The sequence below is a fragment of the Oncorhynchus masou genome, chromosome 18 (assembly GCF_036934945.1).
Source record: "Oncorhynchus masou masou isolate Uvic2021 chromosome 18, UVic_Omas_1.1, whole genome shotgun sequence".
NCBI classification, from domain to species: Eukaryota; Metazoa; Chordata; class Actinopteri; order Salmoniformes; family Salmonidae; genus Oncorhynchus; species Oncorhynchus masou.
Window position 1 is genome coordinate 28,810,664 of NC_088229.1, and position 27,014 is coordinate 28,837,677.

General features: G+C 41.5%; 1 protein-coding gene across 4 annotated transcripts in view; it reads left to right on the forward strand.

The window, feature by feature from the left end:
- The window catches only part of clstn1 (calsyntenin 1), a 63,294-nt gene extending 36,497 nt beyond the window's left edge, over positions 1-26,797 (forward strand). For 2 of the 4 annotated variants that reach the window (XM_064922877.1, XM_064922878.1), the window contains 16 exons: positions 75-270; positions 1,904-2,112; positions 2,466-2,615; positions 2,896-3,081; positions 3,345-3,593; positions 4,037-4,158; positions 4,811-4,973; positions 5,488-5,538; positions 7,749-7,906; positions 8,540-8,688; positions 9,462-9,706; positions 13,259-13,429; positions 13,641-13,786; positions 14,076-14,211; positions 21,159-21,343; positions 22,614-26,797. In XM_064922877.1, the coding sequence (XP_064778949.1) occupies positions 75-270; positions 1,904-2,112; positions 2,466-2,615; positions 2,896-3,081; positions 3,345-3,593; positions 4,037-4,158; positions 4,811-4,973; positions 5,488-5,538; positions 7,749-7,906; positions 8,540-8,688; positions 9,462-9,706; positions 13,259-13,429; positions 13,641-13,786; positions 14,076-14,211; positions 21,159-21,343; positions 22,614-22,808 (2,711 nt within the window). In that variant the 3' untranslated portion in view covers positions 22,809-26,797. The remainder of the gene's footprint in view (positions 1-74; positions 271-1,903; positions 2,113-2,465; positions 2,616-2,895; positions 3,082-3,344; positions 3,594-4,036; positions 4,159-4,810; positions 4,974-5,487; positions 5,539-7,748; positions 7,907-8,539; positions 8,689-9,461; positions 9,707-13,258; positions 13,430-13,640; positions 13,787-14,075; positions 14,212-21,158; positions 21,344-22,613) is intronic. The other 2 variants (XM_064922879.1, XM_064922880.1) reach the window with 1 other exon arrangement.
- The last annotated feature ends 217 nt before the right edge of the window (positions 26,798-27,014 follow it).

The following is a 27,014-nucleotide window of genomic DNA, read 5'->3' on the forward strand; positions in this document are numbered from 1 at the left end:
TAATATGACTGTAGACTTCAAGAAGGAACTTTCCCCTTCTAAACAAACACTTTTTTGATTCTTGACCTGTTCAGGTGAGATTTGTGGCTTCAGGATCCATGGGCAGAATGTTCCCTTTGAGGCAGTGGTCCTGGACAAGTCCACGGGTGAGGGAGTCATTCGAGCTAAGGACAAGCTGGACTGTGAACTCCAGAAGGAGCACACCTTCACCATCCAGGCCTATGACTGTGGAGAGGGCCCCGACGGAGCCAACATGAAGAAATCTCACAAGTATGTCTGACTCTTGCTCCGTAGTGCTTTAGGGCCCGGTACTGGGACCAATTTGCAAAGTCAACACTTGAGTGCCACAGTGTGTGCAATTCCTTCCCGCCTTGACTCAATTTTGTTCGAATGACCTGATCTTAGTGTAATTGTGTGTGTAGGACGTTCTGTTGCTGGTGCCAGCAGTCCTTTTAAAATTAGATTGATGCGATAAGTCAATCAATCAAAATTCACCTTGCAGTCTATGAATTTGATCATTGCCAACATATTCAATCAAATAAAGGTTGGAAGGAAAATGTGCATAATCATGGTGCATTTCCATACAGGATTTACCCCAGTGTTTTACCCAAAAGGCCCAGACTTTTCTGTGTCCATCTACGCGGGCTGCCACCCATGTCTCACTGGGCATGGCTTAGGCAGACCTGCTCTCACTTGGGGCCAGAGCCACACTTCAGCTGGTATTTATACTGAACAAAAATATAAATATAAAGTGTTGGTCCCGTGTTTGATGACCTGACATAAAAAATCCCAGAAATGTCCCATATGCACAAACATTTCTTTCATATTTTGTGCACAAATTTGTTTTTTTTCCTATTAGTGAGCTTTTATCCTTTCCCAAGATAATCCATCCATCTGACAGCTGTGGCATATCAAGAAACTGATTAAACAGCATGATCATTACACAGGTGCACCTTGGGCTGGGGACAATAATAGGCCACTCTAAAATGTGCAGTTTTGTCACCCACACAATGCCACAGATGTCTCAAGTTTTGAGTGAGCGTGCAATTGGCATGCTGACTGCAGGAATGTCCACCAGAGCTCTTGCCAGAGAATGGAATGTTAATTTCTCTACCATAAGCTGCCTCAACGTCGTTTTAGAGAATTTGGCAGTATGTTCAACCACCCTCGCAACCGCAGACCACGTGTAACCACACCAGACCAGCACCTCCACATCCGGCTATTTCACCCTCGGGATCGTCAGCCATCCGGACAGATGAAACTGACGGAGTATTTCTTGTCTGTAATAAAGCCCTTTTGTGGGGAAAAACTCACTCGGATTGGCTGGGCCTGGCTGATTGGCTGGGCCTGGCTCCCCAGTGGCTAACTGTGAACTTTAATACCTCACAGAGCAACTGTTTTGATTATGTAGAGGCATTTCATATGCTTTGGCAATGTAAACATATGTTTCACATGCCAATAAAGCCCCTTAAATTGAACTGAAATTTAATTGGTGGTTGATAATGCTCTTCACAAGTCCTCACTGTCAACCCTCGCTATGGAAACACAATAACCCTCATATAATCCTAGTATAATATAAGGGTGTATACAATAGTGTAACACTTTTTTACTTTTGAGACCAGAAGAGGAGTACTGTCTCCAATCTCAGAGGTCTCCCTTGCCCACATTGAGCCATCCTTCCTTACTATCCTTGATTATGTTAGTATAATCGAAGTTATCCAGCTGTAATGCAACATTATGATAAATTGTGATTGGCTGCAATACAGCCATCCTAAAATTGATTATTGCACAGATTACCTAGTTAGCTAAGCAGAGACTAATGTAATTCACAGAAGCTTGTGTGATGGATGTATCTTTTTGGTCGGTCAGTCTGTCGTCACCAGTTTAACTTTGACCCCACCAGGGCCACTGTCCACATCCAAGTGAACGACATCAACGAGTATTCCCCAGTGTTCAAGGAGAAGTCCTACAAAGCCACGGTCATCGAGGGTAAGAAGTATGACAGCATCCTGAAGGTGGAGGCAGTGGATGCCGACTGCTCATTCCAGTTTAGCCAGATCTGCAGCTACGAGATCGTCACCCCAGATGTACCCTTCACTGTTGACAAGGACGGTAAGGACACCGAAGTAGCTGCCCAACCCTGCCGGCTGCCAAAAAACAAACTGCTTAAAAATAGATCAGAGCTGCGATTCTTATTGACCTAGACCAATTTTTTTTATTGATCTCGGCAAACAGTAAGTCTGTCATTTTTTCCCCCAGCGCTTTGCCTTTGAAGTGTAGGCTTTGACCTTGAAATGCCAATTTCTGTATTATGATAATCCCTTGCGTGTCTATATCCGATTTTAAAGGTTGGGCTTTGATTAGCACTGTTTACTTTTGTTCTTAGCGCACCTGTAGCTTGTTGGCATTCCATCAATGAAAAGCTCAAATCAGCTCAGTTATTTTTTCATTTTTTTCTCACTCAGGCTTCATCAAGAACACAGAGAAGCTGAACTACAGCAAAGAGCGCATGTACAAACTGACGGTGACTGCCTACGACTGTGGGAAGAACCGCGCCTCAGAAGATGTGCTGGTCAAGATCAACATTAAGCCCACCTGCAAGCCCGGCTGGCAAGGTAGCAAAGGCCCTACTCTATCAGTAACTCTCAAACGGCTTCAGGATCTGTTAGTGTGTTGGACTCTAAGGCTAAAGTTTACAGCATACTATTGGAAAGAGGTCATTCAACCCGCAAGCTTATCCTCTCTTAGCTCGTGTCAGAATCACTGCCTAATGAATGAACGAGTATCGACTGTAAATGTCTTATACCATTATTTGTGGTGTTGCGTCTAAACCTGTTGCTCATTTCTCTTCTCTCTTTCACGTTCCCTCCCTCTATCTCTCTCCCTCTTTCTCAGGTTTCAACAAGAGGATTGAGTATGAGCCTGGCACAGGCAGTCTGGCCCTTTTCCCCAGCATGCACTTGGAGACCTGCGAGGAGCCAATCACCTCCATCCAGGCCAACATCGAGCTGGAGACCAATCACATCGGAAAGGGCTGCGACCGAGACACCTACTCTGAGAAGTCCCTGCACAAGCTATGCGGTGAGAAACCCTAAACCTACAACAAAAACAACCATGATACACTGTAGCTCAGAGAATGTATCTCTGCTAATCAAGCAATGTGCCAAATAACATCCATTCCTCATAAATGCAGTCCATTCCAAAATAACCTACCCTCAGTGAACAAAGTGGATTTGATTTGTTGACATGATGTAATTGTTAGCTGGGGAAAACGAGTCATCGCTTTTCTCATTGTGTATTTGTATCTAAACCTGGCATTCGGTGTGTGTGTGTGTGTGTCTCAGGCGCCAGCGCTGGCACGGTGGAATTACTGCCTGCACCAAGCAGCTCTGCCAACTGGACGGTGGGTCTGCCCACAGACAATGGGCATGACAGCGACCAGGTGTTTGAGTTCAATGGCACGCAGGCCATCAAGGTGCCCGAGGGCGTGGTGAGCACCAGCCTGAAGGAGCCCTTCACCGTCTCTGTGTGGATGAGGCACGGCCCCGGGGCCAGGGAGAAGGAGACCATCCTCTGTAACTCTGACAAGACCGGTACGCTACCCTGTACTCACTGTAAAACATACCCCATAATGTGAACTCCGTTGAGCCTGTCTGGAGTGCTGGTACGATGGGGTGTGCACTTTTGGGACTATTCCATTGTGCCTGGCAAGCTGAATTGAGCACAGCTTAGGAATGTGAAAGAAAATAATTAGGGTTTTGATTCGTACCCAGGTCTGATACCCCATACATCAATAGACAGTATTTGTCCTCTCGCAATAGGACTCCAAAAATACTCCCAGTCCAAAATTCTGGCAACTTTTCCAAAATTCCCAGGTTTTCTTGAAATCATAGTTGGAGGATTCCAGATTTTCTGCTCATTCTATTTTGATTCTGTTTATCTTCCATCTGGGATTTTTGTAGAACTTGGGAATATTTGAACGTTACTGGAATTTGGCAAACCTACCTTTAACCCTAATCTGGTGCCCATCCCACAGAGATGAACAGACACCACTACTCCCTCTACGTCCACAACTGTCACCTCATCCTGCTGCTGCGTCAGGACCCCGCAGAGACGGAGAACTACAAACCAGCGGAGTTCCACTGGAAACTGGACCAGGTGAGCTGCTACACTTTTAATTTAATTTGGGGTAAAACGAATGCATACACCAAACAAGATGCGTTTGCATTTGACCTCAGAGGATAACACTTCAAAGCATTAATTAAAACACTTATTTCCGTGGTCTGCTTGGTCACCAGGACACAACCAAGACCGCCCCTTTTTTGACAGCACACCTCAAGACAGTTTGACTGTAGTAGTAGTTACTTTATTGTCCCAGATGTTACTAGTGAGAATGTCCCAGAACCCCACAACAACCAATGATTTTCAGCTGCCTCTCAAAATCATAGCAAAATTCCAAATGGTTTGTCCATTAGCACAATCAGTTTTGTCATTGCCATAATAAAGATGTTTATGAGGACTGTAGAATGAGAGCAGGGTAGTAGAACATATGTAGAATGAGAGCAGGGTTGTAGAACATGTGCAGAATGAGCTCTTTGCCATGTCTACCTCATCATGGCCTCAACTAGGCTCCAACCCAGTCAATATTTAATTGATTTCTTGCATCCTCTCTCCTTGCCTCATTCTCAAATCGTATTGGAGAAGAAAGTCAGGAGGAGAGGTTGGTTGAAGTTGAGAAGGGGGCGAGGAAAGACATTTAGATAGTTGACTCTGACCACCTGCCCCTTCTCCTCTCTCTCTCTCCCTCCAGGTGTGTGACAAAGAGTGGCACCACTACGTGCTGAATGTGGAGTTCCCCTCCGTGGCTCTCTTTGTAGACGGGGCCACCTTCGAGCCCTTCCTGGTCACTGAAGACTACCCCCTGCACTCCTCCAAGATCGACATGCAGCTCACTATCGGGGCCTGCTGGCAAGGTAAACTAGCCACAAAGTAGCCTGGTCCCAGATCTGTTTGTGCTATCACCAAACATTTAGAGTTGACATGGGACCAGGCAAGACACAGTGGAAATGTTGGTGAAAACAGACAAAAGCATGTCTTAAGATATTATCTTAACAACAAATATAAATCCCTTATCAGGATGTTTTAAGATGTCATCCTTTAGCTTACATGGCAATGCATGTATCAGCTAAGACACCAGTATTGCTCTTTGAGTTTATATTGATAGTTACAAAGGAACATTGCTAGAATAAGGCTTTCTGTTTGACTTTTTTTTTTCATTGATATACAATGGTAGTAGTTCTCCTTGTGTTTATGCCTAAAATGTGTACATGTAATTGTTCTGATATACTGTATATACAGTATTAACTCATTCCCTGCTACCAGGATGATGCATTTGGAGTTCATGTGTAACATCAAACAACCTCTCCTGATTCTCAATCCCCTCCCCCCTGCTCTCTTTCCCTGAACTCTTTCCTGTACTCTCTACAGACAACCCAGGACATGACAAAGACAATGAGACAGTCTCTGAGCCTTCCACAGGTTGCTCAAGTCTTTCCCTTACTTCTTAATATGTGCCATTTGTCCATCTTGTTAACGCCATCATCATCACCCCCGACTAGAATGTCTTCCACATTCTAGCTGCACGAGGAATGATTCTAACTCCACATTTCTAGCATGAGACAGTCTGCGTAAGACTGGATGCAACATATTCCTGGACGGCTTTTTTTGTATCACTTTGATATTTCTATTATTCATAAGCCAATGCAGTATTCTATCAATTTCGCCTTCAGACGGTGCTCTCTATTACCCGATGCAGTATTTGGAGATGTTTACCTTTTCGGTGCATGACCTTGCGTAAGGAGCTGCGGCTCCAGAGTATCTGATGACAACAATGCACAGCTTGCGACACAGCGATTATGCTGCTGGCTGCTGGACAATGTGACCTTGAGAGAGGCGAGGCCAGATTTGCGTTGCAGTGACGCAGCCACGGCAGACCCATCCTCATGCACTACCGGGTGCATCAAGTCCCTGCACAATATTCACCTCGACTGTACGATTTTCACCTCAAGGAATGCACCAGTATATTGAAATAAGTTAACAATGAATCAAGAACCATAACTGATAGGATGCATCGCAGCTAGCGCTAAATGATCTGAGAAGCATATGTTTCTTACATCTTGGTGAGAGCATGGTTGTCCTATGGTTATTTTAGATGTACTGCCAACGTTGCATACAAACTTTCTTGGAATGGTGCAGGATAGTTGCTTGGCTTTGGAACATTCTCAGCACATTTAAGGAACTTGACAACAAAAAATGTTATTTTCTTGGTATTTCATTACTTTAACAGAACGTTTCCAAAACGTTCAAACATAATTTAAATTAAATATAACTTTGGTAATATTCTAGGAACATTCTCAGATTGTTAAGAAACAATGTTATTCTGTGGGAATTTCAGTCCTTCAGCATAAGGTTCCCAACAGATTTCCTAATGGTTGTATTTAAAGTCATGTTCTCAAATTATTCAGAGAATGTAAAAAAAGAAAACCTTTGTAACGTTCAGAGAAAGTTCTAAGAATGTTTAAAAACATACATTCTGTTCTGTGTCCAAACACTCTTTTCCTCTATCTTGTTAAATGTGTTCAGGTGTGTTGGCTGTGGATACTAATTGGCCACACCTGATCTTAATGACAGCTTGCTTCCTTAAAAATAGGGCCTGTATGAATAGACTAAAATTAACTGCTTTGTATGAGTTTAGGAAACACTGTATGCTGGTGGCACAGTGGACAAATTCCATGGATAGAGAACAGAAGTTCATAGGTTCGAATCTCACTGACCGCGTGCACTAAGCAAATTAATTTCCATGTGTCCTATCTTTGCTTGGAGTTCAGAACAGTTGCGACAGACCAAACTAAACTAGCAGTGTTATTAAAAGTCTTATTGAAACATTCAGTGAAAGTTATTGAAAAATAACCTTTGCATTTCATTAAAAACATTTTAGAGAATGTTCTGTTATTTAATTACTTTCAAATAATCTATCATTTCCATTCTCAGTGTTAATTAAACATCCCAGGAAAACTTTCAGGGAATCATAGTAAAATGTTCTCAGAACCCCCCTGCAACCTAAAAAGGGATGTTCCCAGAACAGGCAAAATGTTTACTTCTGTTCTCAGAACGTAAAAAAAAAAAAAGTCAGTTTTACCATCAGGCAACTTATAGCTTCGTTCTCAGAACCAATGGGAAGGCAACATCTCATGTTCCCTCAGCTTCCAAGGAACCAAATGTGCTAACTGGGATGTAAGTCACATTTAAGATTTTCCTCACAACCGATTGTAGCAAAAGTATATTGAAAAACATAAATTATATTGAAATATCAAGAATCACCATAGCCTGGTAGGATACATATTGGTATGAAAATGTATGTAAGATTATAACATTTGAGGTGAAGACATTGAACCGATTCCATGACCGCATGCCCCCCCCCCACCCCCTCCAATCTATTGTTTTTTTCCACCATCAAACTGCAGATTGGTGCATGTTTGGCTGGAGGCCTATATCAGCTCATCCGTCATCCATTCTCAGGCCTTTTAAGGGCACACATACTAACTTGCATGAGAGCGCCAGTCACGCGGCCTTTGCTGGACATTCAGATGGCATGCTTCAAACCACTGGCCCAGAAAAGGTCAGTCTGCAGATTTATACGCCTGGCTGACTGTGTATGTGTTTTCTCCACTGCCCTTTGCTGGGTCCAGGCGGCAATGCTCGCATGTCCCAGTTTTTCCGGGGGAATCTGGCCGGCCTGATGATCCGATCGGGAAAGCTGGAGAACAAGAAGGTGATCGACTGCCTGTATACCTGCAAGGAGGGCCTGGATGTGCAGCTGCCTGAGGAGGTGGCCTCAGCCGTCAAGGTGAGAGGTCTAGCTATAGCCTGGGGGGCTTGAGGGGCTCTGGGGTGAAGTTTCCCCTATGTACAGCTCTAGGATCAGCTTTCCTAACCTTAAAGGGATAGTTCACAAAAAAATGTTTTTACACATACCATGTAAGCAGTCTATGTACAAGGTATGATAGCAATCCATGCCTTTAGTTTCCCTGGCAGTGGCTGGAACTGTTTGGTGAGCTTCACAATCTATTTTGATACTTTGGATGATTTGGACATGATGCGCGAAAAATGCTAATATCGTTCCCATGACTTGAATGGGATTTCTGCCACAAATGCTGAAACGTTAGCATTGGTAAACTTCCAGGGAAACGAAACCAAAGCAGTGAACTATCCCTTTAACTGGGCTACAAAATCCAGTGGATTTGGTGTACCTCTAATACAGTCACATTTCTAACAATACCACTTGCTTGAAGATATGGGACTAAGGGCTGAAAGAGAGTACATTGAACATGAGTACTTCGAGCAATGACTTTATGTGGCTTTTTTTCCCTACTAAACTGAATGACTGTAAGTTGCTCTGGATAAGAGCACCTGCTAAATGACTAACATGGAAAATCAACAGTTGGGTCTCACTCTGCCTCCATTACCTTTTCTCTCTCAGGTGGCATTCAACCCCAACCAGTCGTTGCTGACCGTGGAAGGCGATGACATTGAGGCTTTCGACAAGGTTATGCAGCATATCTCCTACCTGAACTCACGCCAGTTCCCCACCCCCGGCATTCGTCACCTCCGCGTCTCCACCACCGTCAAGTGAGTGTCCCGTGCCATCAATAAACACTTTGGCCCAATATACACTTTGGGCCAGTTTCCCAGACACAGATTAAGCCTAGCCCTGGACTAAAAAATGTATAGAGATTCTCCATTAAGCATGCTTTTTAGTCCAGGACTGGGCTTGATCTGTGTCCGGGAAACCAGCCCTGAATGGTAAAATACATTGTCTGTGCGCCAGACCACTTGGTACAATAAAATAGCAACTACTGAGTTTGGCTCTTTAGCCAGGCTTTAGAATGTATATTTTATTGTATATGCTTTATGATATTATACATTTTGTGTTAGTGAAAGATGATGATGATATTTAAATGGTAAATCACTGACATGTTTAAAAGGTGCTGCTTTACACTCAAAGATTCAAAAGGTTATTTATTCTAAGGGAATTTAATTTAAAAAATCTGAATAGAAAGGTAAAATGGAGGGTAGTGTGTGTGCCTGCCTTTTCCAAAGTGAATTCAACATGAAAGGTAAAATGGAGGGTAGTGTGTGCCTGCCTTTTCCAAAGTGAATTCAACATGAAAGGTAAAATGGTAAGATAGAGGTGAAAAGAATGAAATACTGCTTCAAGTGAACTGCAAACTGTTTTAAAGTTTCACAGTATAGACAATCAAATGGTCCCCTGCCCTATTTGCATGCACTTAGAAAGACAGGATATTTTTCTCGCATATTGCATGGCTAATGTACTGCTTGTATTAGACTGAAATGGAAATATCAACTGAAATGGACCTAATCTGAAACCGTTGTCTTGCTAGGTGCTTCAATGAGGAGACGTGCATCTTGATACCGGAAGCGGCGGGATACGTGATGGTGCTGCAGCCCGAGGAGCCCAAGATCAGCCTGAGTGGCATCGACCACTTTGCCCGCGGCGCTGCAGAGTTTGAGAGCCCTGAGGGCGTGACTCTGTTCCCAGAGCTGCGCATCGTCAGCACCATCACCCGTGAGGTTGAGGCTGAAACCGAGCCAGAGGCCACAGAGGGGGCAGAGGATGACCCCACAGGTACTAAGACGTACCACCCTACTGTAGATCATAACTCCATACTTTAAATAGGTCCACATTAATCTAGATCTGGGGTAGGCAACTAGATTCAGCCGCGGGCTTATTTTTGTCAGAGTGAATGGTCGGGGGGGATGTAAATAATGATCATTTGTACACTGTAAATTGACCACAACTTCTGTAAGCCCAAAAATAGTTTTTTTGAAATACAATAATTTCATACCTCGAGTACATTGAGACACGATCACGTATTTTTATTTTATTTTTGTGAATACTTAGTTAGGAACAGATTTCCTCAATTAAGGACATTTTTTGCTAAATTTGTTTTTTTAGTGTTTTTTTTTTATACCCAAAACTAAAATGTGAAAACATTTAATAACTTGGGGGAGCCAAAAAAAAGCACTCTGTAGATTGTACCCCCTTACTGTAGATCGTGTACCACCTTACAGTTAAGAAATGTTTCTAAACCTTTAAGGTTTCTCAACCAGCAAGCTATGGTCCCTCTTCTTTGAAGTATCCCCTTAAATTCAAACCAGCTCTTGAGAACTGACAAACTGTTAGTCAGCCAACCATCTCAGGGACCTGTTGGTATCATCCCAGGGACCGTTGGCAGTCTACAGATCAGAGGTTGGCTGTAGATACAGTGCCTTCTGAAAGTATTAAAATCTTGACATTTTTCAAATTTTTTTACATTTCAGCCGTATTCTAAAATGGATTAAATAAAAAGGAGGGAGGCCGAGAGAGATGTGGAAAGAGGAAAAAGAGAATGAAAGAAAGGGAGGGGGAGCGATCTAAAGATTGACAGAGACAAAGTGCCCTTGTGGAAAAACAAGCCATATGAGAAAACTTCCCCGAACAACACACCAGTCATTCACAGACAATACCACAGCCAAGATCATGGTTCAGGGCATTTCATTTGAACTCACTGGTTCTTCTTCCCTACAATTGCAGAGACTGGGCAGATCCCAAATGCTTTCAATTGGAAATATTGGTTCAGGCAGACATGGATGCTCATTTTAGATGCCCTTATGTCCCTAAGGGCAAATCTGGAGGAGACCCCAATGCACGGGGATTAATTGTACTGGCTGAATTGAATTGGGTTGATATTGGCCAGACCCTGGTATATATCCCAGTGGAAACAAGTAGATAACACACAGAGGATTAGGCCACCAGTGGCAAGCTGTGGGAGGGAGGAGGAGGGAGCTGTGGAAGGGGGGAGGAGGAGGGAGGGGTTGTTTACTACACAAGCTTTATGGGAGGGGTTATTTGACCAGCCACGACATCTGTTCATCTATTTGGTCTGATAAAGAACAAGGCAGGGCGTGCTAGGGAGAGGAGAGAAAAAATAGAAACAGAAGAGGGAGAGCGAGAGAGATGTGGAAAGGGGAGAAAGAGAATGCAATAAAGGGAGGGCGAGCGATCTAGAGATTGAGAGAGACAAAGTGCCCTTGTGTAAAACAAGCCATATGGAAAACAGGGCTTAGAGGTCTACTACCGCTGTTACCTACCAGCTCTGCTGTTCTCATTACCTCTGTTTATCAACCAATGTACAGGACATCATGGGCTGGTTTCCCAGACACAGATTAAGCCTTGTCCTGGACTGAAAAGCTCCATAGTTACCTTTTTATTTTCCTGATATTAAGCAGGTGGTTTCTTTGAAATTACTATTATCCATTGTTACCACGTAGTTTCTTAGTAAATACCACCTGTAAAATAAAGCGTAACCAGCATCGTCAGTGGAGAATGTCCATTGAAAGTATGTTTTAGTCTAGGACAAGGCTTAATCTAATTCTGGGGGACAAGCCCCAATAGCTCTGTTAAGAAGCTCACATTTTAACAGCGACAATATTCTCTCAAAATTCAAAGGGCTTTATTGGCATGGAAAATGTTACCACATACAGTGGGGCAAAAAATATTTAGTCAGCCACCAATTGTGCAAGTTCTCCCACTTAAAAAGATGAGAGGCCTGTAATTTTCATCATAGGTACACTTCAACTATGACAGACAAAATGAGAGAAAAATTTCAGAAAATCACATTGTAGGATTTTTAATGAATTTATTTGCAAATTATGGTGGAAAATAAGTATTTGGTCACCTACAAACAAGCAAGATTTCTGGCTCTCACAGACCTGTAACTTCTTCTTTAAGAGGCTCCTCTGCCCTCCACTCGTTACCTGTATTAATGGCACCTGTTTGAACTTGTTATCAGTATAAAAGACACCTGTCCACAACCTCAAACAGTCACACTCCAAACTCCACTATGGCCAAGACCAAAGAGCTGTCAAAGGACACCAGAAACAAAATTGTAGACCTGCACCAGGCTGGGAAGACTGAATCTGCAATAGGTAAGCAGCTTGGTTTGAAGAAATCAACTGTGGGAGCAATTATTAGGAAATGGAAGACATACAAGACCACTGATAATCTCCCTCGATCTGGGGCTCCACGCAAGATCTCACCCCGTGGGGTCAAAATGATCACAAGAACGGTGAGCAAAAATCCCAGAACCACATGGGGGGACCTAGTGAATGACCTGCCGGGACCTAAGTATTAAAGACTGCCATCAGTAACACACTACGCCGCCAGGGACTCAAATCCTGCAGTGCCAGACGTGTCCCCCAGCTTAAGCCAGTACATGTCCAGGCCCGTCTGAAGTTTGCTAGAGAGCATTTGGATGATCCAGAAGAAGATTGGGAGAATGTCATATGGTCAGATGAAACCAAAATAGAACTTTTTGGTAAAAACTCAACTCGTCGTGTTTGGAGGACAAAGAATGCCGAGTTGCATCCAAAGAACACCATACCTACTGTGAAGCATGGGGGTGGAAACATTATGCTCTGGGGCTGTTTTTCTGCAAAGGGACCAGGACGACTGATCCGTGTAAAGGAAAGAATTAATGGGGCCATGTATCGTGAGATTGTGAGTGAAACCTCCTTCCATCAGCAAGGGCATTGAGGATGAAACGTGGCTGGGTCTTTCAGCATGACAATGATCCCAAACACACCGCTCGGGCAACGAAGGAGTGGCTTCGTAAGAAGCATTTCAAGGTCCTGGAGTGGCCTAGCCAGTCTACAGATCTCAACCCCGTAGAAAATCTTTGGAGGGAGTTGAAAGTCCGTGTTTCCCAGAAACAGCCCCAAAATATCACTGCTCTAGAGGAGATCTGCATGGAGGAATGGGCCAAAATACAAGCAACAATGTGTGAAAACCTTGTGAAGACTTACAGAAAACATTTGACCTCTGTCATTGCCAACAAAGGGTATATAACAAAGTAAAGAGAAACTTTTGTTATTGACCAAATACTTATTTTCCACCATAATTTGCAAATAAATTCATTAAAAATCCTACAGTGTGATTTTCTGGATTTTTTTTCTCATTTTGTCTGTCATAGTGTACCTATGATGAAAAATACATGCCTCTCTCATCTTTTTAAGTGGGAGAACTTGCACAATTGGTGGCTGACTAAATACTCCCCCCCCCCCCCCCCACTGTACATACATTTCCACAGCAAACATACAGATAAAAAAAAATCAATCTTCTTCCCCCCTCTTTTCTCAGTTCAAGAGACGGTAGTGTCGGAGGAGATCATGCACAACCTGGACACATGTGAGGTGACGGCGCTGGGCGATGAGCTTGATGGAGAGCATGAGACCTTGGAGGTGGACCAGGCCCAGGTCCAGCAGCGCGGCCTGGAGATGACCTCCTCCAACCTGGGTCTCGTCCTGACAGGTTGGTCTAGGATGGCTAGGCTAAGCTAGACTAGGCTGTTTGGCTATGATAGACTAGACTAGGCTAGACTTTTTCCCCCATAATGCATAGAAAACATATCCTTCATCAACCCTCCTGTCTGCTATGTGCTAACAATGAGTGCCGGACCTGCCTTTAGCTACATTTTCCCTAACTAAATCTGTACTTGACAAGCCTCCTCTCCATGTCCCAGGCGTCAACACCATGGCCAACTATGAGCAGGTCCTGCACCTAATTCGCTACAAGAACTGGCACACAGAGGCTCTCTTTGACAGGAAGTTCAAGCTGTTCTGCTCCGAACTCAACGGCCGCTACATCAGCAACGACTTCAAGGTCGAGGTATGACTGAGCGTTTACTGTTTATACCTCACCCATACGGCAACTGCTGTCACTTCTTCAGTATAGAGACTGATGTAAAAGAATCCCTAGTCACTGTGTTAGAGATATTAACCCTTTTATGTCATAAACAATTATGAACAACAATTGGTGAAGTGAACAACTAACAATGGAGAAGCTTCAGTAATACTTAACACTTTGATTCTGTGGTCTGTCTGTAACTCTGGACTTTTTCTTTGTTTCTCTCTCGCTTTTTTTTTTTTTTTTTGTGCATGCATGTGCCTACCCCCAGGTCAGTGTGATCCACACAGCCAACCCCATGGACCATGCTAATAATGCCATGGTGCAGCCCAATTTCATCAACCCAGTGCACCACGCCTCTGTGGACCTGTCCGGACACAACCTGGTCAACGCTCACCAGGCTTCAGGTAAAACCACTAATGCTAACCTCACTCATTAGCCTGTCTGTGCAAGTGAGGTGAGCGTGTGAATAATGGTATACATGAAAAGATTAAGTAAAAATTTGAACCACTAGTAAAAAAAAATACTGAACAACCTTAGTACAACATGTTTGCCTTTTGGTATAATGGTTCTGGAATGACAGTCACAGGGACCACAGAGCCCTGGTCAGGGTGTACCCCCTTAACTAAATTGGTGTCAGTGTCAGGAGTAGGATACCACCATTGAAAGCCTGCCCCGGCTGAGTTTTAGGCACAGTTAATTTCTGAGGCATGGTTCTGCTATTTTTTATAATTTATGTGTTAACTGAAATATATAGCAGTCTACTAAAGTAATCAGACCTATTCTTACTATAATGAACTGCTTCAGCAACTACTCAGCTTTAATTTGACATTTAACACATCTCCCACTACCATACAAATATTTTTAGACAACTGAAGCAAGCGCACACATTTTCTTGCTTAGTCATATTTATCTTACCTAGAAGTGTTTACTTTGCAGGCTGACAAACATCTATTGAGATGCAATGTTAACTTGAAGTATCTACAAAACAAGTTTTGCAGTCACATAACCAAAAAGAAAGGCCACATACAGCAAATCATTTTTCCTAAAATTACTTTTTGTGATTCGGAAATGAAACATTTGATTCACATGATTCAATTCACAGCGATTTAACAGCAACAACTACTGCAACGGAGAAGTGAGTTGACTTTTGTCAAAAATAGATTAAAATAATTGATTCACATGAATCAAATAAATCATAAAAAAATGTAAAACATTTTTATTTATTTAATGTGAGGCGGGGCATCCGTTAAACAGTAAATCAACTTTGTTAGGCATTAGCTTTAGCATAATTAGCCTCTTTGGGCTAGCTACCAATATGCATCATAAGCACCACACAAGCCTTCTATTTAATCAAAACTGCAAAATTGGGTGTGCTGTGCCAACAGTCTCTCAGTCCACACTGAGGTATACACAGCTTGAATTCAAATAAATATAGATTTATTTTGTATTTATTTAATTACCCCAAACCTTCCTTTTCCCTGTATGTGGTGAATGCGGTTTTGTGGCAACCCGAAATGGCCTCGACACTGCTTTGGAATGAATAGTAATCCATAGATTTAGAATACCAGAAACACTAAAACTCTTGTCTATTTATTTCTATGATACACCGATCTTAGATTGGACAATTCCAGATCCCCCATTTTCTCCCACAATACTTGCTGTAGATTATTTTACTCATCTCTTGTTAAAGTTAATCCTGACCTCATAATCAAACAGCTAATCTGTTAAATGTTTTGCTCTGGAATAAATAAATAAATCCCTCTTGGTCAGACCGGGGCGAGCTTTCCCCATAGATTTACGTAAATTAACCAAAAGTAGGGCACATAAAATATTTATCGGTTGCCTGGTTTTTAGTTTGGGGATTACATTTGAGTGCCGTCGGTCCTTCCGCGACATCTGGACGGCCAGGAATCTGAGCACAACCTTTATTTATGTTGTATTTTTTTGAGGGTTGTAATCCAGTGCTGAGAGTGCTTAATAAACCATGTAGCCTACATGACAGGGCTAGTACATACTTGTGTACTCATGGCCAGATAAGAGTAGAGAAGGTTGGCAGAGGACAGACAAAATCTAAGAGGAGGTATACATTGTTATTAGCCAGTTGTAACTGCTAAAGTCAGGAAGAGTAGTCGCACAACCTGGCTCCAATGTATCGTAACACCCTACTAAAACCCCATCAAGACTGTGAGATTACACCAGGGCCATTTATTTATCAAGCATCTCAAAGTTGGAGTGCTGATCTAGGATGTCTGTAATAATCAGATTCATGATGATCTTAAAAGGCTAAACTGATCGTAGATCAGCACTCCTACTCTGTGACACTTAGTAAATGGATCCAGGTCCAACGGTCCTCCATTATGATCACACAATGTGACAGCGCAACAAAATACCAAAAGTGTGTGTGTATAAAAGTGGCTTTTTGATTCTTTACAATGTGTAGATCCTTTTCTTCTTCTTTCAACCTAACAATGATGAAATCCCCATACAGTTTTTCTATCAGAAAATCTCTTTATTTTACAATATAAAATACATGAATATAGGCATAAACATAATGGTACATTACATTTAGCAGAAACAGAATACCAAGATGCTGAGTTGAATTGTAGTGTACAAACATCAACAACTGTATAAAAACAGTTAAACTACACACTAAATATTTGAGCTCATGTCCAGTTGATGAGGGGGTCCTCATATTTCATAATACAATTGATATACTTGGTGAAAGAGACCGAGGCACAGAAAAGGGGGGCAGGGAAGCCTGACTTAGTTGCTGCTACTTTTGTAACCGACGCTGGGAGACTGGTTGAATTGTCATAGAGATGGACTTGAGGGAATCGCTGTTACTTTTCCAGTTGTACCAGGTGGAAACATGGCTGTGTCACATACCCCCACATATAGACACCATTTGGGTTGGCAAAATGGCAGGCATTGTATCAAAATCCACCCATCAAGGTTACCACACAACTTGAAGAATGTCCATCTTGGTCAAAGTGGACCACTTTGATCCGCTGTGGTAGGTTAAGGATTCATCGAAGAAAAAATGTGGAAACTGAGTTTAGTAAAATACTACATACATCTTCTCAAGCTGACAGTCCCCGAAATCGGGCAATAGAATTACTTTAAAAAATATATGTATGTTTACATGACTTATTTTATTGATTTTCCACCGTTTTATAAGTCAGCCATCCAGACCTTCCTAAGACCATGTAAGGGTCCTCTGTCGAATAAACTTGCATTTGCCGCCCTCTGGTGGTCGGCTGCATCATTACACTGATTTATATTGCTTCAATGCAATGTTACCTCAAAGGGGCGTTCCTTAGAAAAACATTTATCCAGCTCGAATTCTTCATGGCATAGCAATCGCTGGTTTTGTTTCGAGCAGGTGGATACATTACTTTCATAGCTCTATGATAAGGAATGTGACATACACACTTCCTTAAACCTAAAATAAGTGAAGAAGTAATTTTATGTGGAAGTCGCACAATTGCATATGCTCAGAATTAGGGATGCCTGGATATGACATTTTCTTTGCCAAAAAAAACAATACCGATATAAAAAATGTTGCAGCCTTTTTAAGTATTCTAGTACAGTTAAATAGTTGAAACATATACTGACCAAAAAGTTATTTTGTTGGCATTTACGTATATCCCCATTACCAGTAAAACATAATCAAAACCTATTTCACTTACTTGCTGTGCTGTTTCGTTGTTCATTTGTTCAGTCGTTTCATTCTCAACCAGGATTTCATCATACGTGTCAAGCAGTGAAGTTTCAGCTCTGTCTGTCCGTGGCCTCTCTTCCTCGGTGGGCACTATAACTGTGTCTGATTTCATCTTGTCCAGCTGTGTCTGTAACATTTCACATAAACCCTGTTTCTTGTCTGTATCGAAGTAGCGGTTCTTGTACCTAGCATCGAGTATGGTGGCGACACTGTGAAGAGGCTCAGAGAGAATGCCACCAAATCGCTTGTTCACAGACTAGTAGAGTACTTTTCCAAGCGTTTTTGTTGAGCAGGCCTTTCAATGCCATGACCGGGTATCCTGTCTGCTACAGACGCAGTTGAGCTTATTTCTAGAGTCAGTTGTTCAAATGGAGCTAGGAGTGTTCATGTTTCAAAAATGCCATTGAAATGGCAGCAGCAGTATGAGAACTAGCACATTTTTGAGCATGCAATACGGCTTTCCTCAGTACGAAATCCTTGTCGACCCACTGTGCTGTCAGACTCCTAATGCTCATGGCGTTGACATCGCTGGTCCAAATGTCAGTCAGGAAGCTCATAGTGGTGACGCCCATAGCAAGTAGCTCATGAATGTGAGTTTCAACAATACTGTGTAACTCATTATTTTAAGAATGTGAAATGTCAGGATAATAGTAGAGTGATTTATTTAAACTTTCTATTTATTTCATCACATTCCCAGTGGGTCAGAAGTTTACATACACTCATTTAGTATTTGGTAGCATTGCCTTTAAATTGTTTAACTTTGGCCAAACGTTTTGGATAGCCTTCCACAAGCTTCCCACAATAAGTTGGGTGAATATTGGCCGATTCCTCGTGACAGAGCTGGTGTAACTGAGTCAGGTTTGTAGGCCTCCTTGCTCTCACACGTCTTTTCAATTCCGCCAACAAATTTTCTATAGGATTGAGGTCAGGGCTTTGTGATGCCACTCCAATACCTTGATTTTGTTGTCCTTAATCCATTTTGCCACAACTTTGGAAGTAAGTTTGGGGTCATTGTCCATTTCGAGGACCCATTTGCGACCAAGCTTTAACTTCCTGACTGATGTCTTGAGATGTTGCTTCAATATATCCACATAATTTCCCCTCCTCATGATGCCATCTATTTAGTGAAGTGCAGCAGTCCCTCCTACAGCAAAGCAGCCCAACAACATGATGCTGCCACCCCCGTACTTACCGGTTGGGATGGTGTTCTTCGGCTTGCAAGCATCCCCCTTTTTCCTCCAAACATAATGATGGTCATTATAGCCAAACAGTTCTATTTTTGTTTCATCAGACCAGAGGACATTTCTCAAAAAAGTACGATCTTTGTCCCCATATGCAGTTGCAAACCGTAGTCTGGCTTTTTTTATGGTGGTTTTGGAGCAGTGGTTTCTTCCTTGCTGAGCGGCCTTTCAGGTTATGTCGATATAGGACTTGTTTTACTCTGGATATAGATACTTTTGTACCTGTTTCCTCCAGCATCTTCACAAGGTCCTTTGCTGTTGTTCTGGGATTGATTTGCATCTTTCGCAACAAGTACATTCATCTCTAGGAGACAGAACACGTCTCCTTCCTGAGCGGTATGACGGCTGCATAGTCCCATGGGGTTTATACTTGCGTACTATTGTTTGTACAGATGAACGTGGTACCTTCAGGCGTTTGGAAATTGCTCCCAAGGATGAACCAGACTTGTGGTCTACAAATCTTTTTCTGAGGTCTTGGCTGATTTCTTTTGATTTTCCCATGATGTCAAGCAAAGAGGCACTGAGTTTGAAGGTAGGCCTTGAAATACATCCACAGGTACACTGCCAATTGACTCAAATGATGTCAATTAGCCTTATCAGAAGCTTCTAAAGCCATGACATCGTTTTTCTGGATTTTTCCAAGCTGTTTAAAGGCACAGTCAACTTAGTGTAGATAAACTTCTGACCCACTGCAATTGTGATTTATGACTTATAAGTTAAATAATCTGTCTGTAAACAATTGTTGAAAAAAGTACTTGGTGTCGTGCACAAAGTAGATGTCCTAACCGACTTGCCAAAACTATAGTTTGTTAACGAGACGTTTGTGGAGTGGTTGAAAAATGAGTTTTAATGACTCCAACGTAAGTGTATGTAAACGTCCAACTTCAACTGTATGTTTGGTAAAGTAATAAAGAAGGTGAAATAATTGGGGTACATGTTCCTGAAACAGATTACACCTATACTGAACAAAAATATAAACGCAACATGAGACCAACACTTTACACGAGCTGAAATAAAAGATCCCAGAAATGTTACATATGCACAAAAAGCTTATTTCTCAATTTTGTGCACAAATTTGTTTACATCCCTTTTAGTGAGCATTTCTTCTTTGCTAAAATAATACAGCAACCTGACAGCTGTGACATATCAAGAAACTGATTAAACAGAATGATAATTACACAGGTGCACCTTGTGCTGGGGACTATAATAGCCCACTCTAAAATGTGCAGTTTTGTCAAGCGTGCAATTGTCATGCTGACTGCAGAAATGTCCACCAGAGCTGTTGCCAGAGAATTTAAGGTTAATTTCTCTAGCAAAAGCCTCCAACAACGTCTTTTTAGAGAATTTGACAGTACGTCCAACCGGCTTCACGACCGCAGACTACATGTAACCACACCAGCCCAGGACCTCCACCTGCGGGATCACCTGTGACCAGCCATCCGGACAGCTAATGAACCTGAGGAGTATTTCTAATTTTTCTTTTTTTAATGTTGAGAATAAGTCATTCTGATTGGATGGGCCTGGCTCCCCAATGGGTGGGCCTATGGATGCGCCCCTGACCAGTCATGTGAAATCCATAGATTAGGGCCTAATGAATTTATTTCACTGATTTATTTCCTTATATGAACTGTAACTCGGTAAAATTGTTGCATGTTGCTTTTTATATTTTTGTTCAGTGTAGTCTGATGCAGTTTTAGTAAGCAAATGAAATGTGACCTGTGGAACGTGTGTGGGGAAAATCGAACCTTCCAAAAACAACCATCCCATTAAACCCAACAACTCTCGCCAACTCTTCTATCCATGCACCATACATCAAATCAATATTTATTTCACCTTAATTTAACTTGGCAAGTCAGTTAAGAACAAATTCTTATTTACAACGACGGCCTACCCCGGCCAAACCCTAACCCAGACGACTCTGGGCCAATTGTGCGCCGCCCTATGGGACTCCCAATCATGGCCGGTTGTGATACAGCCTGCTTATTTAAAGTGAATTTAAATTCACAAATTCACAACACTCTTCACAGTAAAAGAGAGAGAGCTAAAACAAGCAGGAAGAATAAAATGGATAAATATGGGAACATAAAACAAACAACAACAACAATACAAAGACATTGATTGAAAGACAGAGCTAAATAACAGTAAAGTAATTGATTAAAGGACAGGCTAAAAAGGTGGGGTATCAAATGTGATTTTAAAACCTCAACTGTACCTTTTTTAAAAATAAATCAGGTGATAAATGAGTTGAAAAGGAGACTAGAGTAGGACTTTAAGTTTTTCCCAGCCCTAGAAGTGAATATAGTTTGTGTGTGTGCATGCGTGTGTGTGTGTGTGAGCTTGCATGTGTACATTTGTCCTAATACACACTCTGTGTGTGTGTTGTCCCCAGTGGTCCCCAGTGCCGCCACCATCGTCATTGTGGTGTGTGTCAGCTTCCTGGTGTTCATGATCATCCTGGGCGTGTTCCGGATCCGGTCAGCCCACCAGCGCACCATGAGGGACACAGAGGGCGGCAAGGAGAATGAGATGGACTGGGATGACTCGGCCCTCACCATCACAGTCAACCCCATGGAGGTAATATCATATCAATCATTTAGCAGACACATTTTTATCCAATAGTAGTACAAAAAATTATATAGTATTGTGTGCGTTTTTTATCCAAAGCAACATGCAGTTGTGTGCTGGAATCAAACCCACGATCCTGACGTTGCATGCACAATGCTCTACCAACTGAGACACACGAGACCAACAGAGATGGAGCAACCGATCATTCAAAAACAAATAGACCACACGGGCACACTGTAATGCTCCAAAAAGGTTTCCTTCTGGTCAAAGCCCTGCACTGAAATAGCAAATCCTCAGTTGAAACAATAGCAAAGTGAGCACCCCGTCTTTGTTTTGGTAAAAAACTGCGGGATGGGCCGGGCCCGGAGAAATGTAACCACTCTCAAATGCATAGACAGAGCAATGGATGCAAGGACTGACAATACATGGTCTCAAACGTATCATTTTAACTACACTGAACAAAAATATAAAAGCAACATGTAAAGTAAAAAAATTAAAAAACAAGTGTGTGAATTGGACCTTTTTCCTGTAATGCTAAGCATTCAAATTATAACTAGTACTTTAGGGTGTCAGGGAAAATGTATGAAGTAAAAAGTACATTTTATTTTAGAATGTAGTGTAGTAAAAGAGGTAAAAAATATAAATAGTAAAGTACAGATACCCCCAAAAATTATTTAAGTAGTATTTTTACTTAAGTACTTTACATCACTGTGCAAAGCTGTCATCAAGGCGAAGGGTGGCTACTTTGACGAATATAAAATATATTTTAATTTGTTTAACTCTTTTTTTGGTTACTACATGATTTCATAGTTTTTTTATTCTACAATGTAGAAAATAGAAAAATAAAAAAAAACACTTGAATGAGTAGGTGTCCAAACTTTTGACGGGTTGTGTGTGTGTGTGTGTGTGTGTGTGTGTGTGTGTGTGTGTGTGTGTGTGTGTGTGTGTGTGTGTGTGTGTGTGTGTGTGTGTGTAGAAATAATAAAGGCAACACAGGAAAAAAAGAGGGAGCTATAAAAAGGGTCGGTGCCAATACCAAACGTACAATGTGCAGGGATACTGGAGTTTTTCAGGTAGATATTTACATGTGGATGGGGATTAGGTTTAAGTGACTGGGTATCAAGATAAATAATAATAGTTAACAGTATGGCAGCAGCATAAGTGTTGGTAACAGCCTACGCAGCTGCTGATCGGGTTCCTCCACTTCCTTCAGATCTTTCTCATAATCAATAATGTGTGAAAGACTGACCCTCTCTCTCTCTCTCTCCCTCTTTGGTAGACTTATGAGGACCAGCACAGCAGTGAGGAGGAGGAAGAAGAAGAGGAGGAGAGCGAGGAAGGTGAGGAGGAAGATGACATCACAAGTGCTGAGTCGGAGAGCAGCGAGGATGAGGAGGCCGGAGAGCCAGAGGACCAGCAGGGTGCCAGCAGACAGCAGCAGCTGGAGTGGGACGACTCCACACTCACCTACTAACAGACACACACACACACATACACACACTCATACATTTTTACATGCACATGCAAACACACACTTCTTACACACACAAGCAACACACACTCATATACACATTCACACCACAGGAGGTTGGTGCCACATTAATTGGGGAGAACGGGCTCGTGGTAATGACTGGAGCAGGAGTGGAATGGTATCAAGTACATCAAATTCATGGTTTCCAGGTGTTTGATGCCATTCCATTTGCTCCGTTCCTGCCATTTATTATGAGCTGTTCTACCCTCAGCAGCCTCCTATGATACACACACTTCTCTCACACACTCATATACATACTCTAACACACATGACTCATAGAATTTCTCATCCTCACTACCCCTCTTAAACAGTGGGGGCATACCCTTACAAATTCCTTACCGAGGAGCCATGATGTAAAAACAAAACACAAATCCCCCTTAAAAGCGATATATTGTCAAGGTTTCCCTGTTGTCATCTTAGTGGTGGTACTCTGTGTAGTATAGTAATCACCGGATCGCTGATTTCTTACTTTTTTAATTTTGAATGTTTTATTCCCGGGAAGGCTTGGCCAACATTTGCATTTTGTTTTGAGCTACCGTGAGGAAACAACCTTGCACTCTTGTTTAGTTCTTTACTGATGTAAGGCTTTCAAAATGGAGAATGAATTTTTAAAAATGTATATTCCTTGCACATCTGTTTTAGATTTGTTTGCCGCTAAACAAGAGAAGCTTTGACTTTTTATTTTCTTTGTGCTTGAGTTGTAGTCCGGAGAGTGAAACGAGATTACGTTTCAGACACGTAGACCGCATATTTACATTTTTCTCCTTTTAGTGCATGAGGATATTTGAACAAGTCATATGTGTAGATGAATAAATTGCTTTTTAATATTTTGTAAATATGAAGAAACCATGTAATTAGTCAATGTGTTAGTGAAGGCCTAAACAAATGGGTCCAATATCTGAAAAGACGCAGTACGTCGTGTAGAATATTTGTGTCACAAAGGCTATAGCATGTTGCACATTTTTTGGCAAAGCTCTTCCGTCATACTTGTACAAAATGTCCGCTTCAAGAAGAGCAACCCAGAACTGTACACAAAGGTTTCTATGGCAAAGTGTTGCTCATTTTGTCTTTTCATTTGCAAGGAGGTAGTTATTTCTTTGCTTAGTGGGGACAGGACTGGTCGGTTTTGCTTTCGGCTCCTCACATGCCACACTCCTCACCTGCTATATAATACATAAGGGATGGAGGTAGCCTAGCGGTTAGAGCATTGGGCCAGTAACTGAAAGGTAGCTAGTTTGAATCCCCGAGCCGACAAGTTGATAAATCTGTCAATGTGCCCTTGAGCAAGACACATAATCCTAATTGCTCCAGGGTCGCTGTTGATAATGTCAGACCATGGCCGAGATCCCACTCTCCGATAGTGTGTCAGGGAGAGTTGGGATATGCAAAAAACACATTTCCAATTCACGTGTGAAATAGGACAAATATAAGCACCCACCAAATTATGGTTATTTCTTTGCTTGACTTGCACAGGTGGCAATGCTGTACTCAAGGCGACAATGTATTTAATTCCCATTCTTGTCTGTTATTGTACAGAAGGTAATTTGAGGTCAAGATGATCACGTTCAGTAAACCACAGTCCAATGTAGCTTAAGGTACTAAGAAAACAGCCAGCTTCTGCATTTCCGCTATCAATTCACAATGAGTAGATATTAATATTTCTGCTAGCACATTAGGACCAGCAGAGAATTACACTCCATCTGCAGCTTTAAAAAGCCCTTCAATATTCCAGTCCTGCCGTTGCATCAAAAATATTAGAACAAAAATACAAACGAATCTCAGCATACAGACGGACCTGAGGCGTATGGTTCGTCTAGCTTTAGGAGGGCTCAATTCAATAGCACGGCTGCTGTCGTTCTTTGGAAGATAAATTAAATGCGAGAACATTTTGTCTGCTTCATTGCAAAAAAAACAACGTTTTTTAAGGATTTTTTTCATGGCATGGCTATTTAACCTGCAATAATATTTTAGATGCATTTTTAAATGGTTTTCTCATTACAGTTGAGCGTTGTCTCACTGCAGTTGTTTAACTTATTTTAAAGATATTGGAACCTTCAAATAAGTCATAACAAATACGAATAAATACGTGACTGCTGACACATTGTTGTGATATGAGAACTCTTTAAAATGTAGTCTTCTTTGTCCTTGTTTGAATCTTTAAAATTAAATGTTTTTTTGCAGTAGACCACTAGATTTTATTGTACATGGAACTGTACTGTAGAGTTGTTCTAAGATATTTGTTTACATTTGGTAAACTTGTTTTCCCTCTGGTATTAGTATAAAACTTATACAATTAATTGAAAAGATGTCAGATGTTAACCTCTATATTTCCTCTCAAAAATCACTGCTTATTCATCTCAATACCTTAAAAAAACCATGTGGTACAGGATTTGTAACCCTCAAAACAGGTTAACGTTATTCCACCGTTTTAGGAATCCAAATTAATTATGTACATTCTGCAAAACTCATAAGTATGTTTTATGGCATGACTTTGGGAATTTAGTCATACTTAAAAGTAAAGTGAGTAAAGGTGAGGCATGACAAAGTTGGAAAACTGTTGGAAAGGTTTATAAAGGAAGTCTTATACTTTGCATGTTAATCTATTTTTAGAGGCCAAATACATAATGGCTCAAGTAACACAAGTGTACCATTTTATGCTTTGCAAGTTTCATATAAAGTACTTTTTTGGAGACCGTTCCAAGTAACGTTTGAGGGTTTGAGCAAAACCATATGTCTGGAGTCGCTCAATCACATTTCTGTTAGGCCCAATGTATTTATTATTTTTGGTCAACTGTCGAAATGTGGTGAACAGTCTCCCCTTCAAAATGACTAGGGCCCAATAAGGGGGTCAGGTTTGAGCTGGCCCAAGTTGGGAGTGCCTTTTGCCGATCACAGCGCATTAACACAACTAACAAAACACTCATCCACGCTCTTTTAGTTGTGGCAACTTTTATTTTGTAACTATTTAATGCTAGATTTCTTACAGAGCTGGGGGAAGTGATTTTATTTAATTTTGTAGTAATAATAGTCCACTGCTAGTTTTATTAAAAGTTAATGTTTTACATAGGTGTCATGTGTCTATGTTTATGTGTAGCGAAAGTAGGACCATATTGTATCCTCTATAGATATTGTACTGAATCATCATATTGAGGAAATCCACTTCTAAAAATATGTACAATATTAAAATGCTCTAGGCAGCATATGTGGGTATAAAGTTACCTATTTGTGTATAGTGAACGGTAATTTTGAACAGTGTATTATTGCCTGATTTGCAGACAAAGTTGTTGAGGGCAGCATGAAATTCACCAGAACAAGAGTATAATCTTATTCTCTCCAAATTTCTCACGCTCATTTTGTCACAGTCCATTGTCAATTTAACATTCTCATCTCCCTTTAACATTTTATTTATTGAAAAGTACAAATCAAACATACTACTGAACAGCCACCATTCCAAGGGGCCAGAGTTTACAACTGTTTGTGCCAGTCAGTGGAGCTTGGGCCTCAAGTCAAGTTCTGTGATACTTTTGATCAGCCCCTTGGACATTTTCCTTTCCATTGAATTGAATGAATGTCGCTGTCCATCCAGCAGACATATAAGCTTTGGGATTCAACGGGTGTTTACGTTGCATGAATCACTTCTAATGAAAACAACAATTTTCTGTATATTACATGTGGAACTGTGAGATTTGAGTGGGAGAGGGGACATGTATACTACTGATTCTCAGATTGTCTGTTTTCACAAGTCCACACCACTCAAACATTTTTGGTTTATTTTTTATCTTTGCTCCAAAATGGAAAGTGACTTTTCAGAACTGTTGAACGCTTCCTTTTGTGCTTGTTGGGGCTGCTCTCACTTTTCTACCAATTGAAAGGCAAATTGTAGTGAAGTTGATGCTTGCTCGTGAACAAAATAAAGGATGAGAGAGTACAAATGTGTCTGGATTATGTTCTGTTCTATATTATGAGTTCACACTTAATTAAGACTGGTGTCATTCTCTGTACTTGAGGACTGCTGTATCTGCCCTTGCCTTTACTAAAGTGTGCACTTGCACACCGCCACATGGTGGAAACATTCTCTAGCCAATGATGACACCAATACAATGGTTCTACATAAGAGGAAGTGTGCAAGTACACATGGAAAAGGATGCA